This window comes from Stigmatopora argus, chromosome 8, assembly GCF_051989625.1.
Source record: "Stigmatopora argus isolate UIUO_Sarg chromosome 8, RoL_Sarg_1.0, whole genome shotgun sequence".
Classification (NCBI taxonomy): Eukaryota; Metazoa; Chordata; class Actinopteri; order Syngnathiformes; family Syngnathidae; genus Stigmatopora; species Stigmatopora argus.
In genome coordinates, this window is record NC_135394.1 from 14,227,082 (window position 1) to 14,240,639 (window position 13,558).

Consider the following 13,558-nt stretch of genomic DNA (forward strand, 5'->3'; position numbering starts at 1 on the left):
CCACGCTTACGTAACAAGAAGTAAGCAAGCAGGCAAACTCACAGGAAGGCTTCTGGACAGTCCGCCATGGGCATCCACTGCCATTGGATGTCCGTGGGCGTGGGGAAGCCTCGAGCCGTACATCGCAGCATGGGACTGCTGCCGAACAAGAAAACATCGGTGTCCACCGCCACTTCCTTCTCGATGATATGAGGAGGAACTGAAAAGTGAGGACGCAACAATTAACGAACGCCGCCACCTGCAATCGCATCTATTTCGTCTAAAGTCGAGGTGTCCACACTCGTCCTCAAAGGTTTTTTGTTCCAACCAATCCAGCACAGGCCTTCAAACCAATGATTACACTTTTAAGACACCAGATTGGAGAAACTGTATCCTCTTTTTCGGTTTGGGATGAAAACCTGCACCCCCTACGGAAACTCGAGGACTGGTTTTTGAGATCCGCGCGCTAAGGAGTAGGATGCTAACTTGCCATTGACCAGAAGTTGGAAAGATCTCTGCTCGTCTTTGATCTTGTTGCTCAGGATGATGGTGTAATTGCCCGCGTCTGATTCGCTGATGCCGTTGAAAAGCAGGCAGTCGCTTTTCGGCTTGATCCGGTGGTCTTCCTTCAGGGGGTGGCCATTTTTTAACCTGCAGTAACATACACTTCATAAATGGGTCTGACCAGTAGGGTTCTGATAGCAATTTTAATCGTATGATATCGATTTCGATACTTAGCTAAGTGGTATCAGCCAATGGCGAAACTACCGATATCTCAAAACAGCATTACTAACATATCTAGTATGTTTAGAAAACCAGTCAGTGTTAAAAGGCACCGAAATGCTTTTTAATTGGATTTTGTTACTACCGTTAGGTCCAAAAATGTACCCAATTAGCACAGTGTTTTGGCACTCAAGCCTGCATGCCAGCAGGAGTCTTCTTCTTCTGTGGTCCAATCATTTGGAAACAAAACCTTTACTGATACCCGCATTTTGCCGTCTTGTCAGTATTAGTATTGACCTCATAAATGCTTCATACGTTTCAATGATTTGATTGAATAGAAAGGTGACTTACCATCTAAAGTTTGGTTCAGGGTAGGCCGAGTACTTGACCGGTATGGAGGTGGGTGATAAACCTCCCACATTCAGCTCCCATACCTCGGTCCAAGGTTCCTTCATAATGATAAAGGGCTTCTCTGCAAACGATCCCAAATTCAGAACGGAGATTGTTTTGCTTTGGTTTCATTTGAATCAATCTGAAACGTACCGTGGACCTTGAGGAAAGCCGAGGCGCTCTTCTCCATGGCTCCACTGGAGGCGGTGCAGGTGTATTCGCCGGTGTGCTCCACCGTCACGTTATCCACCGTTAGCGTGTTGGACAACTCCAAGGAGTCCCACAACTTCTTCTTGTGCGCCGTCATGTTAGCCGGCCTTGAACTGTTACCCGATATCTGAAGCAAAGACAGGTTAAGGATTGTTAGTCACAAGCAAAGTAGTGGTTCACGTAGCAGCGCTGTTACGGTTCTCCCAAAAGAAGAATAAACTGAAATGTCTTAGGTACATTGTTGTATGTGGGTAAAAAAAAATGCCACAACCACAATTAACTTTGAAATAGGTTCTCAAAAGTGATAATGATTAGATACATTTTTAAGTCGAATGGTTAGCACGTTGGCCTCACAGTTCTGGGTTCAAAGGTTCGATCCAAGGAGTTTGCATGTTTTCCCCGGGCTTGCGTGGGTTTTCTCTGGGTATCCAGTTTCCTCCCATATTCCCAAAATATCCATGCTAGGCTAGCTTGTTGAACACTCAAAATTGCCACTAGCGTGAATAGTTGTCCGCCTTGAATGGATTATTTTTGTATTATTTTTACTGGTCCAAAAAATGGGTATTGGATCGGTATCGGTAAAGAAAAACTGCATCGGGACATCCTTAATTTTAAAAGTTTAGTCGTAATAATTTGGAGTCTCCGCTAGAGGTAATGGCTAATCTATTAGACAGAAAGAACGTGTCCGAACAGCTGACCAAAGGCAGGCCGGCGTGCGTCCAGTTGAACTCGATGCCCACGTTGAGTTCAGTGAACGCGATACAGACGAGCCTCAGACGTTCCCCGACGGATAGCCTGACTTGCGTCGGAGTCAGGGTTAAATCGTAGATCTTGTATCCTGCGGAAGGAAGAGGGCGGGGGGTACGTATGGGTTTTCACTGGGCTCCTTGCTCCCATTGTTCTCCCGGAGCTTTTTCCCATTCTCACCCACGACGGCCACCACGTAGAGCGGAGACTTGAACGTCTCGTTGCCGATGCGAGTCTGGCAGGAGACCAGGCCGGCGTAGCTGATCAGATGGCTAGGGATGGTGAAACCGGTCTTGGCGTCCCACAGGGAGTCTTTACCATCGGGGTGGAACTCCTTGTTTGGATACTCCTGGCGGCGTTTGAACGTACGAGTTTATTCGAAGGGTCGACGGTAGTCCATGTTCGGTACTAGTTAAGCTAGTTTGAGAGAACCAAACAAACCCTCTTCCTTACAGTATGAAGCGTCACGTTGAGATCGTCCAGGGACCCTCGGCACGGGATGACCACCCGCTCGCCTTCCCTGATGAACACCACCTCGTAATCCTTCCCAGATGGAACGAACGGCACCTTGTCATCTGCAACCGCGAACGACTCCTCTCAATCAGCTCGTTCCGTTAAAATCCAATTCGTCGTTAGCCTTACCTCGAACAAACACGTGAATCGAAGTCGACGCCCTGCTGTCTTCCGATTTAACGTTGCGGTAGGAACACCTGTACTGGCCCGTCTCGTTGACGGTGGCGTTGGTGATCCGCAATTCCGTGCAGAAGAGTCCCAACCCGCTACAGTCGCTCACGGAAAAGTGAGCGCTGGTGGGAGTGCTGGTCCATCGCAGATATTGGCGACCTCTGCGGAACACATTCGTTTTTTTGAGGGGGTGACGTTTGGTAGGGTTTTGTTACGGGGTGAGACCAACCTGCATTTGAGCTCTAAATTGTCCGATTTGTTCATCCGGTGGACGCCGGTGATGCTCAACGTTGGCGGGTCGGAAGTGAAGCGCGTCTCGATAGCTTTATGGGGATAAACTCATTATTCCAGTGTAGTGGTTTGCTTTTTTTTAGATAAAAGAACAATATTGGGAGGGCATTCAAATAATAGTCGATGAACAGGTTAAATTGAATTACATTGACTAGAACAGTCGATGAACAAGTTAAATTGAATTACATTGACTAGAACAAGGGTGTCAGACTCTGGTTGGTTCGCAGGCCGCTTTAACGTCAATTTGATTTCACGTGAGCAAGACCATTTTAGATATCATATTTAGATTTTTTTTTTTATAAATGGATTAAAAGAACTGGATTAAAATCCCTGAATATTCAGTTTTTTATAGATCTAAAACAATGTTTATTTTAGCTATTTTTAAATATATTTTTAGATTTTACAAAATGATTTTTGAACTAAGAACAGAAAAAAAAATGATTAAAAAATTACAATTATTGATTTAAAAGGGGGAAATCAGGACATTTAATATACATCTATACTCTTCATTTTAATTTGATCCTAAAACAGAAAGTCAGCACTCATGATTTACTTTCCCGGGCCACACAAAATGATGCGACGGGCCAGACTTGGCCCCCGGGCCACCACTTTGACACAGGTGGACTAGAATAACTGCGATATTCGAAAAAACAAGTTAATTAAAGAAAATATTTTCAAATTTCGATTGGCTATCTGTCTTGACTGGTCAAATAAGTCTGAATTTCCAAAGTGAGTAAGAAATTCTCCTTAACATGCCTGACACTCCACCACTTTTGGTAAAACCATTTATACATTTATAAAACCATGTGTAAACACCAATAATGGATCCATTTACGCCACCTGAATACACAAATTGCCAATTTTAACAATTGGAATAAGCAAGTTTAAACTAACATTACATGACCTAAAAAATAAATATTAATGACCTTTGTACGCCATTTTGGTTTGAATCCAGTTTTTTTGTTATTAATTTTAACCTGTATTCGCCATGCTTTCACACAATATGAATTTCAGTGATTTCAATCAAAGGTCTAATTTTTCATCTTCATGTGCCCCAATATTTTGACCCTGAATGTGTCATTCCTTCGAGGTCATTACGTTCAAACAATGACCAATAATAATCCACGTTTTAACTCCAAAGATTTTGTGCGCCAATTCCAACAAGTTCCCAATGCGGCACAAAATGGCGGAATTGTGTCAAAACAGGAAGCCAGGAAAGACTCAATAGGCCCTAACTTGGCCTAGGTGGGGTTCCTGTTTCGGAGGATACGGACAGACCCCCACCCAGGACCACGTCAGCAGGCATTGTATGGAGAAAAAAAACAAGTCACGGTGAAACACAATAGAACTTAATATCTTAATATTTTACATCAATAAAAAACGGAATCAAAAACGCAATCCCATTCAAGCCTTATCTAATCACAAATAAATGACCTTACCAGCATGGTAGCAAAATTCCAGACTAAAAATGAAAATCCAAAACGTCCAAGCCATTATTCCACAATCAAAATTCAGGAATATTCTGGAATAAAATAAAACAAATCCGTTTAACACACTTCCATCGAACCGGGGGTGCTGAAGAGCGATTAGTGCTCAGCAGCACGTCCCCTTGGAGGTGGATTTGCTTCTGAGAGGGGGCAGAGGTAAAACATACTGAACTGGGCAGAACTGGGAAGAACTGGGAGGAGCGTCCCAGTATGAGTGGACACCTCTACTTGTTGGACTAACAGAGCAAATGATTGGGACGTAACTTGTATCCAACTTTGTCTTTTATATACCGCAAAATAACCATGTTATTCTCCAAAAACCTGAAAAATAGACCCGTCCAGTCTCAACAAATTTAACTTTTCATGCCAAAATGAAAAAAAATATTACGTCACATTTTTTGGGGGGGGGGGGGGACACAGAGTTCCTTGCATGGGATTTTTAAACAAAAGTGCATCTTTTTTTGTTGGTGTTGTGGATTGGATTGTCATGTGAAAAATGTACCAGTGTTAGTGCCAACTATTTTCCACAACATTTGGGTGTGGGGGGCCCTCTGAGGGGACTGCTTGGCATTGTCAACAAGAAGAGGACACTGGTTTTGGAATGGGAGGGAGCGGGGGACAGGAAATAGTCCACACTTCCTCAGACGGGATGTTGCGCTTCTCTAAGAGGCATCCCGGAATATCCAATCTCAAAGGTTTTGCGGCTTACAAAATGTGCGGAGACATCAAGGGGAATCGGCAAAACGGAAATGCTACCAATGAATTGAATTGAATGCTTTTTATTGTCATTTTTACAAGTATAATGAGATTTAAAGCTTCACCATGAAGTGAAATAGATAATCAATCAATAAATAATAAATAAATCCTAGATAAGGGCGGCCCGGTGGGTAAGTGGTTAGGGCGTCGGCATCACAGTGGGAGGCCTGGATTCAAATCCAGGTCGGTCCACCTATGTGGAGTTTGTATGTTCTCCCTGGGCATGTGTGGGTTTTCTCTGGGTACTCCGGTTTCCTCCCACATTCCAACGTGTGCGGTCGATTGGTCGCCGGTCTTTTGGTCGCCGTCTTTTGGTCGCGGTCTTTTGGTCGCCCCGACCGCGAAAACGGGCGACCAAAAGACCGGCGACAAAACAAGGTAAAACAACACGGTCTATGCATCAATAAAAGCCAACAATGGCCATGAGCAGTTTCACTGACCCGACGTGTGAGTGTATAAGAGTTTGTATGTACATGCGTTGTCCCTTTAAGAAGCTACGTCAGTCAGGGTCTTAACAAGTTCTCCAACAAAAAACAATAAAAGTCCGGGAAATTTTGAGCTTTTCTTTAGCCTAATAATGACTAGGGCATTAAGTATGACTAAATAGTAATTCGCAGTTTGTATTTAGGGAATTTGAGCAACGATTGAAATGGTAATTATCAATAACCTTCCGGGCGACCAAAAGAGCGGCGACCAAAAGATCGGGGATCAAAAGACCGGCGACCAATCGACCATGTACCCATTCCAAAGACATGCATGGTAGGCTGATTGGACACTAAATTGCCCCTAGGTATGAGTGTGTCTCCTTGTGCCCTGCGTTTGGCTGGCCTCCAATTCAGGGTGTCCCCTGCCTCTGGCCCGAAGTCAGCTGGGATAGGCTCCAGCACCCCCATGACCCGAATGAGGATAAAGCAGTTCAAAAAATGAGATGATGAAAATGCAAGTGTACTGTAATGTTTCGCTGTCAATAATGGCCAGAGACGTCCAATCCAATTTGAAGCTAGCAGGCACCAGTCAAATTGAATTGGACGTCAATGGAAACCAATGAGCTAATTTATTTATTTTTAAAGTTTTTTTTTTTTTTTTTTTTCAAATATTGACTTGAATACCTACTACATCCATTTAATTGGATGTATGACTTGATCCCGGAACTATAGTTTGCTCATCTGTTTTCAGACGGCTCGTTTTTAGTGTTACACAAAACAATTCTGCGACGTTCAAAATGACTTGGAGCTCTTTGGACGTCCGACTAATAGATTTCGTGTGGCTTTTTCTGTCTTTTTCATTTTTGGCTGCAATTTTTGCACATAAGTTAGCAAAGTGGTTCCCCCTAAAATACCAAACGTGTTGTCTAAATGTGTTGTTCCAGGATTTGATTAGATACGGTAAAACCAAACAAAAGTTTAAACGCAACGAGTGGGTTTGTGCATTTGACGTTCCAAAAAGGTAAGTAATTTGTACGTTGCTGTTAGCTAGCATACACAGCATGAGCATGGATATTGTAAAAGGGATCATTTTATTCATCATTTAGGTGGTTCTGGCATTTCTACGCCACATCGCTCGTTTGGAATGGTCTCCTGTTGGCTTTTAGCCTTAACGTGACTTTACGACATTATTTTTATCCTAATTGGCTGACAGGAATTATAAATATTCTGTCTGGATCATTCCATGCTGAGCAGAAAGGTAGGCTGATTAACTACTTCCGGTAGGCTATATCACTTCCGGTATGCACCTCGCCGTTTGAGTTAAAAATTATTAATTTTGATGAACAAATAACATGATAAGATAATGATGTGTAAAAATAAGATTTCTGTATGTCATAATACAATTCATTTTAAATTACATATTTGGTGAATAATTATTATTTATTATAATTATGACAGCCACCCTCATTTTATTTATAATAGCTGACCTGCTATCAAATAGAGTTGCAACCTAAATCCATCAAGTGTAGACAGAAGCAGCACAGCACAACTATTAATCTTACTTTATGTTGATTTGGGACATTATATTGGGTCTTTTCCTTGTTTTATTATTATTATTGAGCAGTTCTTATAGCAAGTTCTCTTGTGTTTCCTAATTTAGCCCCACATGCTAGCACTGTTCTGCTGCAGGTGCTTCTGTGGTCGCACTCCCTCCGGAGACTTGTGGAGTGTCTATGGATCAGTGTCTTCTCCGACGGCGTCATCCACATCCTGCAGTACATATTTGGCCTGGTGTATTACCTCCTGCTGGGGGTGACGGTTCTCTGTTCGGACCCCCAGACAAAAGGTCAATGCTTTTAAATCTATCCTGATGGATGCTGGATCTTCACGTTCAGGTTGTGCTATCTCCTCTTCAGCTAGTGGACCACTATTATCCCAACTGGAGTGGGTTCACGTCGCTGGGATTGCACTTTTCATTGCGGCCTCTGCGCTGCAGCATCAGTCCATGACGCTTCTAGCTGGACTTCGTACGGGAAAATCAGGTGAGCTTGTTTTAATGCCGAGACGGCATCTTGATGTTGTCTATTCATGACATTATAGTGTTTTGCAACCCTTTTTGAGCGGCGGCACACTTTTTGCATTGAAGAATTCTCAAGGGACACCATCATCTGAAAATAACTGCTAATATAACTTTGAACTTTTGTTGTTTTTACAGGAAGGGTCGAGACATTGGCTCACCGAATGCCAAAGGGCGGCTGCTTTGAGCTGGTTTCATGCCCACACTACTTGGCTGAGCTTCTTGTCTACGTGTCTTTGAGTTTGGTGGCTGGGGGTCTTTCGCTCACCTGGTGGCTGGTGGTCCTATACGTACTCTTCAATCAGGCACTCGCTGCACTGCTCTGTCACGAACACTACATCGGCAAATACCCGTCCTACCCGACGCACAGAAAAGCATTTATACCTTTTTTGATTTGATCGGGGCAATTAGTGCCTGTATTTTTATGTATTCAAATTTTGGCCTACAAGGATTTCCAATGATGACAATTCAAAGAGGTATACTTAGCTAAATAGATAGTAATTGTTTTTTCTTTAGATGCTTAAGTGTTTTTCCAAAGATGGAAGACTGCCCAGTAGAAAATACATTCACAGATAAGATAAGACAGTAATTTTATACTCACCGTCTGGAAATGTATTTTATTATTATTATTTTATGACTGCTGTTACAAGTGCGATGATCATGTTATGTGTTATACATATCTGTCAAAAAAAAGAAGATTTTTAATTATAAAAGGCAAATTGTAAAGTGTTTTTTTAAAACCGGATAACATCTAACAAAGATAGAATACCGCCCAGGAGAAAATACATTCGCAGATAAGATAAGACAGTAATTTTATACTCACCGTCTGGAAATGTATTTTATTATTATTTTATGACTTCTGTGTGATGATCATGTGATGTGTTATACATATCTGTCAACGAAAGATTTTTTATTATAAAAGGCAAATTGCAAATTTTGCTGTGTCCAATAATTTTGATATAATAATGTGTTAATTCGATTTTGGAAATGTTGTAACTTTCAAACAAGCGGAAAACTGCAAGGGCCCAATGTGCCATGGCATATGATTGACGTATATGAGCATCCAATCAGTGAGTCGAATCCCTAAATAGACCCACCCATATACACGTCAAATTTAGACTGACCAATCACAGGGCCGTTAGTCTTCCATGCGGCAGCAGAGAACAACTTCCTCCGGAGTTCACCGTTCACACAACGGCCATTCTTAATAAAATCAAAAACTACAGACGGTTAAGATGAAGTGGAATCTATTTGTTGTAACCGGTGGGCTCTAGCGAGTCGCGTGGAGTTTAAAGAGACTCGAACGGGTGGTGAAAAAAAATCCATTAAGCATAAGAATGCAAACAGGAATGCCTTTGCGGGTTGGCGGAGATGGACGAGCAGCGGGGAGCGTCTTTCTCCCACTCGCCGCTTCGATTTTCTTCGTTTTGCTGGTCGGAGTCACTGCAATTCCCGAGGAACCAAATGCAGTTAAAGAACAGGCTCCCGTCGAGGTAAATTGTCACAAATATTAGTTTAATCATCGCCAATGAAACTGTGTTTGACGGCATTTCCGACTTTAGCATCCGAGTTAACCGCTACTTGCTAACTAAGACGTGTCATATGTAGCCGGGTCGAGTTTTGGCAAATATTTAAAAAATGGCGAAGCAAAACCAAGACTAATGTTGTGGTTATTGTAATTTTCATTTACAAGTGTTTAAATATGCTGTCAATCAAATGCAGGCATGTGTCATGCAAATTTGACTTGACGTCAGGCACTTTGTACTCTTTACAGCATTCATCCATTCATATTCTTTTCATGTTATTCTCATTTATTCATTGATGTCGTGTTCATTATCAATTAAAATTCGTTTTCTTTCTGAAACGCCCAATTGGAAAGTGGTTCAATACATTTTCAAAGAAGTACAGTGTTTCCATGCATATTATTATTTTTAATGTACTTGCACTTTTGAGGGGAACCTATCATTTAATATAATTTAAAAAAAGGAAACCAAATTACCTGGAGAAAACCCACGCAAGAAACCTCCACATAGGACACAGGAAGATCTGAGCCTGGGATTGAACCCTCGAACTCAGAACTGTGAGACCGATGCGCTGACCACTTGCCTAACAAAAGTCCTTTTTATTTAAAATGTGGGTTTCTTTCTTTAAGCTATTTCCATCTAAAGCAGGGGTCAGGAACCTTTTTGACAGAGAGAGCCATAAACAATTCATACTTTCAATTATTATTGTAAAAATGTGTGCTTTAAAAAAAAAATCATTTCACCACTTTTAAAGTAGAAAAAGTCTCCTATTGGTACGTTCAGGAATCAATTCTCACTGACAGTTTCCATATTTTTAGCTTACAGGTTAGCGGAGAGCCATATGCACCCCATCAAAAGAGCCACATATGGCTCCCGAGCCATAGGTTCCCTACCCCTGATCTAAAACAACTTTTCACCTTCACACTTCTTTCCAGAAAACAGCCAGTCTCCATCCTTTGCCGCACGTGGTCAAGGACGATGACCCCAGCAAAGGCGACCTGGGATTCATCCACGCCTTCGCGGCCTCCATCTCCGTCATCATCGTGTCGGAGCTGGGCGACAAGACCTTCTTCATCGCCGCCATCATGGCCATGCGGTACAACCGGCTCACCGTGCTGGTCGGCGCCATGCTGGCCCTGGGGCTCATGACCTGCTTGTCGGGTGAGGTTTGAATACTTAATTTATGAGTCAAACTTATTTTGGGCACATGTCCCTTCATCCTTTGGTATATAAACTGAACTTTTAAACTGTCTCGCCTCAGTGCTCTTCGGCTACGCCACTACCATCATCCCCAGAATCTACACCTACTACGTGTCCACTGGCCTCTTTGCCATCTTTGGCGTGCGCATGCTGCGCGAGGGCCTCAAAATGAGTCCCGACGAGGGTCAGGAAGAGCTGGAGGAAGTACAGGCTGAGATCAAGAAGAAGGACGAAGAGGTCAATATCTGAATTGAATTAAATGCGTTTATTTTCATTATACAAGTATAATGAGTTTTAAAGATTCACCACGCAGTGCACCAATAAATAATCAATAAATAAGTAGTCAACAACATAAATAAGTAGGGTAGTGCACAAATAACAACAACAAACTAATAATTAAATACTAATAATAAATACTTTTTTGGGAGTTTGATTTAAGTGACCACACATATTAATGAACATATCTATATTCATGTTAATTATAGATTGTAGCAGATGGCTAATTTCCATCTTTACTCCCTTGTGTAGGTTGAAGATAAATGACGACACATACTAGATATACATGCACGTAGGACAGTTTTAGACAGTGTTGTGTTCGCAATTTTGTTCGTCTAACAGCCAGGCTTTAAGATGATTGGCCAAGAGGTTCAGAGACGGGAGTTCAGGCATGTTAATTGGTATAGGGTTCCAGGTATGTGCTTTGGCTGAATGCACTTTTTTAAGGGAACTACACAGTCACCTCTAGAGCCAGCCTTTGTTGATGTGTTGGAATTTTTTGTGAGATATTAGCTTATCCAGTGTAGCCTTTTAAGTCATTCCTTCCCCAAAAATATCTATTCATCATACATTTTTGTCTGTCTTTTTTATAAGATGACTTAGCCCGATATGACTATTTTTAGTGTAAATAAACCACTAAGAAAATATGTCCCCTAAGTTGGGACTATTGTATTTTCACGACTATAAGGCGCACCGCATTATAAGGCGCACCCTCAATGAATGACACTTTTTTCCATATATAAAGTACACTGGATTATAAGGTGCCCTGTCTATTTTGGAGAAAATTTGAGACTAAGGTGCGCCTTATAGTCGTGAAAATACGTTACATCTTTTTAGAAAATAACGACCGTAACAGATCATCACCTTATATCGTAAACAAAGCATTTCTTGACTTTTCTAAACAATGTGACTTAATATTTACTAGTTACATTATATTTTGTATTATTTTCACTGGTCTAAAAGTACAGGTGGCATTGGCAAAACCTATCAGCATTGAAACATCCATAAATGTAACTTTTTTTTGTCTGTTTAGCTGCAACGTTCTAAAATGGCCAACGGCATGCCAGACTTGGAAGCAGGGACCGGTTCGTCCTCGCCGACATCGTCCAGGTGGCACAGCTTCATCTCGCCCATCTTCATCCAGGCTCTGACCCTCACCTTCCTCGCTGAGTGGGGCGACCGCTCCCAGCTCACCACCATCATCCTTGCTGCACGTGAGGTTTGTCACATTACTTTTTCATGGCATATACAAATATCTCCATAGCGACAGTTTTGGTAATATTTTTTTTGCTAAAACCCACACTAGGATCCATTTGGCGTGGCTGTGGGTGGCACGCTGGGACACGGCTTGTGTACGGGTCTGGCTGTGATTGGAGGCCGAATGATTGCCCAGAAAATATCAGTCCGAACAGGTGAGACCACTCAACTGAAATAAGAATTACTGTATTTTCTCGCATATACGCCGTATTTGTCGCTAAAAAAAATAATGACTGCATCGGGGTTATGGCTTATATGCGCATAAATTAAACTTGACATGCACGAAATGCCATAACGCAAGACAACGCGGCCGATACGGTTATTTATTTCAAAATAGAGAAAAGATAAACAGATAAAACCGTGTGCGGTCTTTTGGTCGCCCGTTGTCGCGGTCGGGGCGACCAAAAGACCGGCGACCAAAAGACCGACGACAAAACAAGGTAAAACAACACGGTCTACGCATCAATAAAAGCCAACAATGGCCATGAGCAGTTTCACTGAGCCGACGTGTGAGTGTATAAGAGTTTCTATGTACATGCGTTGTCCCTTTAAGAAGCCACGTCAGTCATGGTCTTAAGTTCTCCAACAAAAAACTATAAAAGTCCGGGAAATTTGGAACTTTTCTTTAGCCTTATAATTACTAGGGCATTAAGTATGACTAAATAGTAATTCGCAGTTTGTATTTAGGGAATTTGAGCAACGATTTAAATGGTAATTATCACTTACCTTCCGGGCGACCAAAAGATCGGCGACCAATTGACCGTGTACCGATAAAATGCTTAACAAAATCTATTTTGACGTCTATGAATGAAATTCAAGAAAAAAAGGTATCTTGCATAAAACTGACGTTATACGAGAAGAATAGTAAAATTCAATGATTTAAGGGTGCGGCTTATATGCGAGAAAATTTGGTACTCCTTATAATGGCATCAAATTTCACAGCTTTTTTTGTGAATTTTAGTCACAATCATCGGGGGGATCGTCTTTCTGGCTTTTGCCTTTTCCGCCCTCTTCATTAAGCCCGATGCTGGAATGTGAGAGCGCCAAAGGACTCTTTCAAATGTAAATACTGTATCCATTAGTTGCTGTTGAGAGATCGTGCCGTCCCGAACTCAATTCTACCCATGGAATTATGGGAGATAAAGTACAAACCAACAGGGATGTTACTGAAAATACGGAGTCATTTCCTCTGTGTTGACTTTTTTTTTAAATGGGCTATTCAAAATACCGCACATCGGTAGCTTTTTGGGTGATTTTTACATGTAATCAATTTCCCTTGTTAAATTGTCTTTTTTTTCCCCTGCTGTTTTTGGCCTCAAATCTATGGGCGCTGGCACTCCAATCTATTTATTTAGTACTTTTATGTTCCTTTTTGAAAAGCTGTTTGAGAAGTGGTGGCCAGGAAATATTTTTCTAAAGATTTGTCAGCTGTGAAATACGTAGTATGCAGTTAAAGATGATTTAAAAGTTGGAATTCTTGCCTTTTTAAAGTTTAATTGCTCAATAAATGAATTACAAGGTGTTGGGAATTTT

General features: G+C 41.8%; 3 protein-coding genes across 3 annotated transcripts in view; 2 read left to right on the top strand and 1 right to left on the bottom strand.

Moving 5' to 3' along the window:
- The window catches only part of kdr (kinase insert domain receptor (a type III receptor tyrosine kinase)), a 17,343-nt gene extending 12,693 nt beyond the window's left edge, over positions 1–4,650 (bottom strand). Inside the window, exons 1-10 of the mRNA XM_077607813.1 lie at positions 4,464–4,650; positions 2,963–3,056; positions 2,692–2,894; positions 2,503–2,624; positions 2,230–2,398; positions 2,001–2,140; positions 1,246–1,429; positions 1,054–1,174; positions 470–630; positions 43–199 (exon numbers count right to left, since the gene is read on the bottom strand). Coding sequence (XP_077463939.1) covers positions 43–199; positions 470–630; positions 1,054–1,174; positions 1,246–1,429; positions 2,001–2,140; positions 2,230–2,398; positions 2,503–2,624; positions 2,692–2,894; positions 2,963–3,056; positions 4,464–4,518 — 1,406 coding nt within the window. The 5' untranslated portion in view covers positions 4,519–4,650. The remainder of the gene's footprint in view (positions 1–42; positions 200–469; positions 631–1,053; positions 1,175–1,245; positions 1,430–2,000; positions 2,141–2,229; positions 2,399–2,502; positions 2,625–2,691; positions 2,895–2,962; positions 3,057–4,463) is intronic.
- A 1,789-nt stretch (positions 4,651–6,439) lies between these two features.
- srd5a3 (steroid 5 alpha-reductase 3) lies at positions 6,440–8,703 on the top strand. Its single transcript, XM_077607369.1, has 5 exons — positions 6,440–6,713; positions 6,799–6,950; positions 7,353–7,538; positions 7,609–7,734; positions 7,908–8,703. The coding sequence occupies exons 1-5, from the start codon at positions 6,490–6,492 to the stop codon at positions 8,165–8,167; spliced, it is 948 nt and encodes a 315-aa protein (XP_077463495.1). The 5' UTR covers positions 6,440–6,489; the 3' UTR covers positions 8,168–8,703.
- Positions 8,704–8,915: 212 nt separating this feature from the next.
- On the top strand, positions 8,916–13,547 carry tmem165 (transmembrane protein 165). Its single transcript, XM_077607163.1, has 6 exons — positions 8,916–9,262; positions 10,228–10,453; positions 10,554–10,729; positions 11,802–11,987; positions 12,075–12,180; positions 12,987–13,547. The coding sequence occupies exons 1-6, from the start codon at positions 9,107–9,109 to the stop codon at positions 13,061–13,063; spliced, it is 927 nt and encodes a 308-aa protein (XP_077463289.1). The 5' UTR covers positions 8,916–9,106; the 3' UTR covers positions 13,064–13,547.
- Positions 13,548–13,558: the final 11 nt, after the last annotated feature.

Bases quoted from the DNA above. Each gene is read 5' to 3' on its own strand.
- tmem165 (XM_077607163.1), top strand. From the start codon at position 9,107: ATGCAAACAGGAATGCCTTTGCGGGTTGGCGGAGATGGACGAGCAGCG. The intron at 9,263-10,227 runs GTAAATTGTCAC...ACTTCTTTCCAG, and splicing joins AAGAACAGGCTCCCGTCGAG to AAAACAGCCAGTCTCCATCC. The intron at 11,988-12,074 runs GTTTGTCACATT...AACCCACACTAG, and splicing joins TCATCCTTGCTGCACGTGAG to GATCCATTTGGCGTGGCTGT.
- srd5a3 (XM_077607369.1), top strand. From the start codon at position 6,490: ATGACTTGGAGCTCTTTGGACGTCCGACTAATAGATTTCGTGTGGCTT. The intron at 6,951-7,352 runs GTAGGCTGATTA...TTCCTAATTTAG, and splicing joins ATTCCATGCTGAGCAGAAAG to CCCCACATGCTAGCACTGTT. The intron at 7,539-7,608 runs GTCAATGCTTTT...TCTCCTCTTCAG, and splicing joins TTCGGACCCCCAGACAAAAG to CTAGTGGACCACTATTATCC.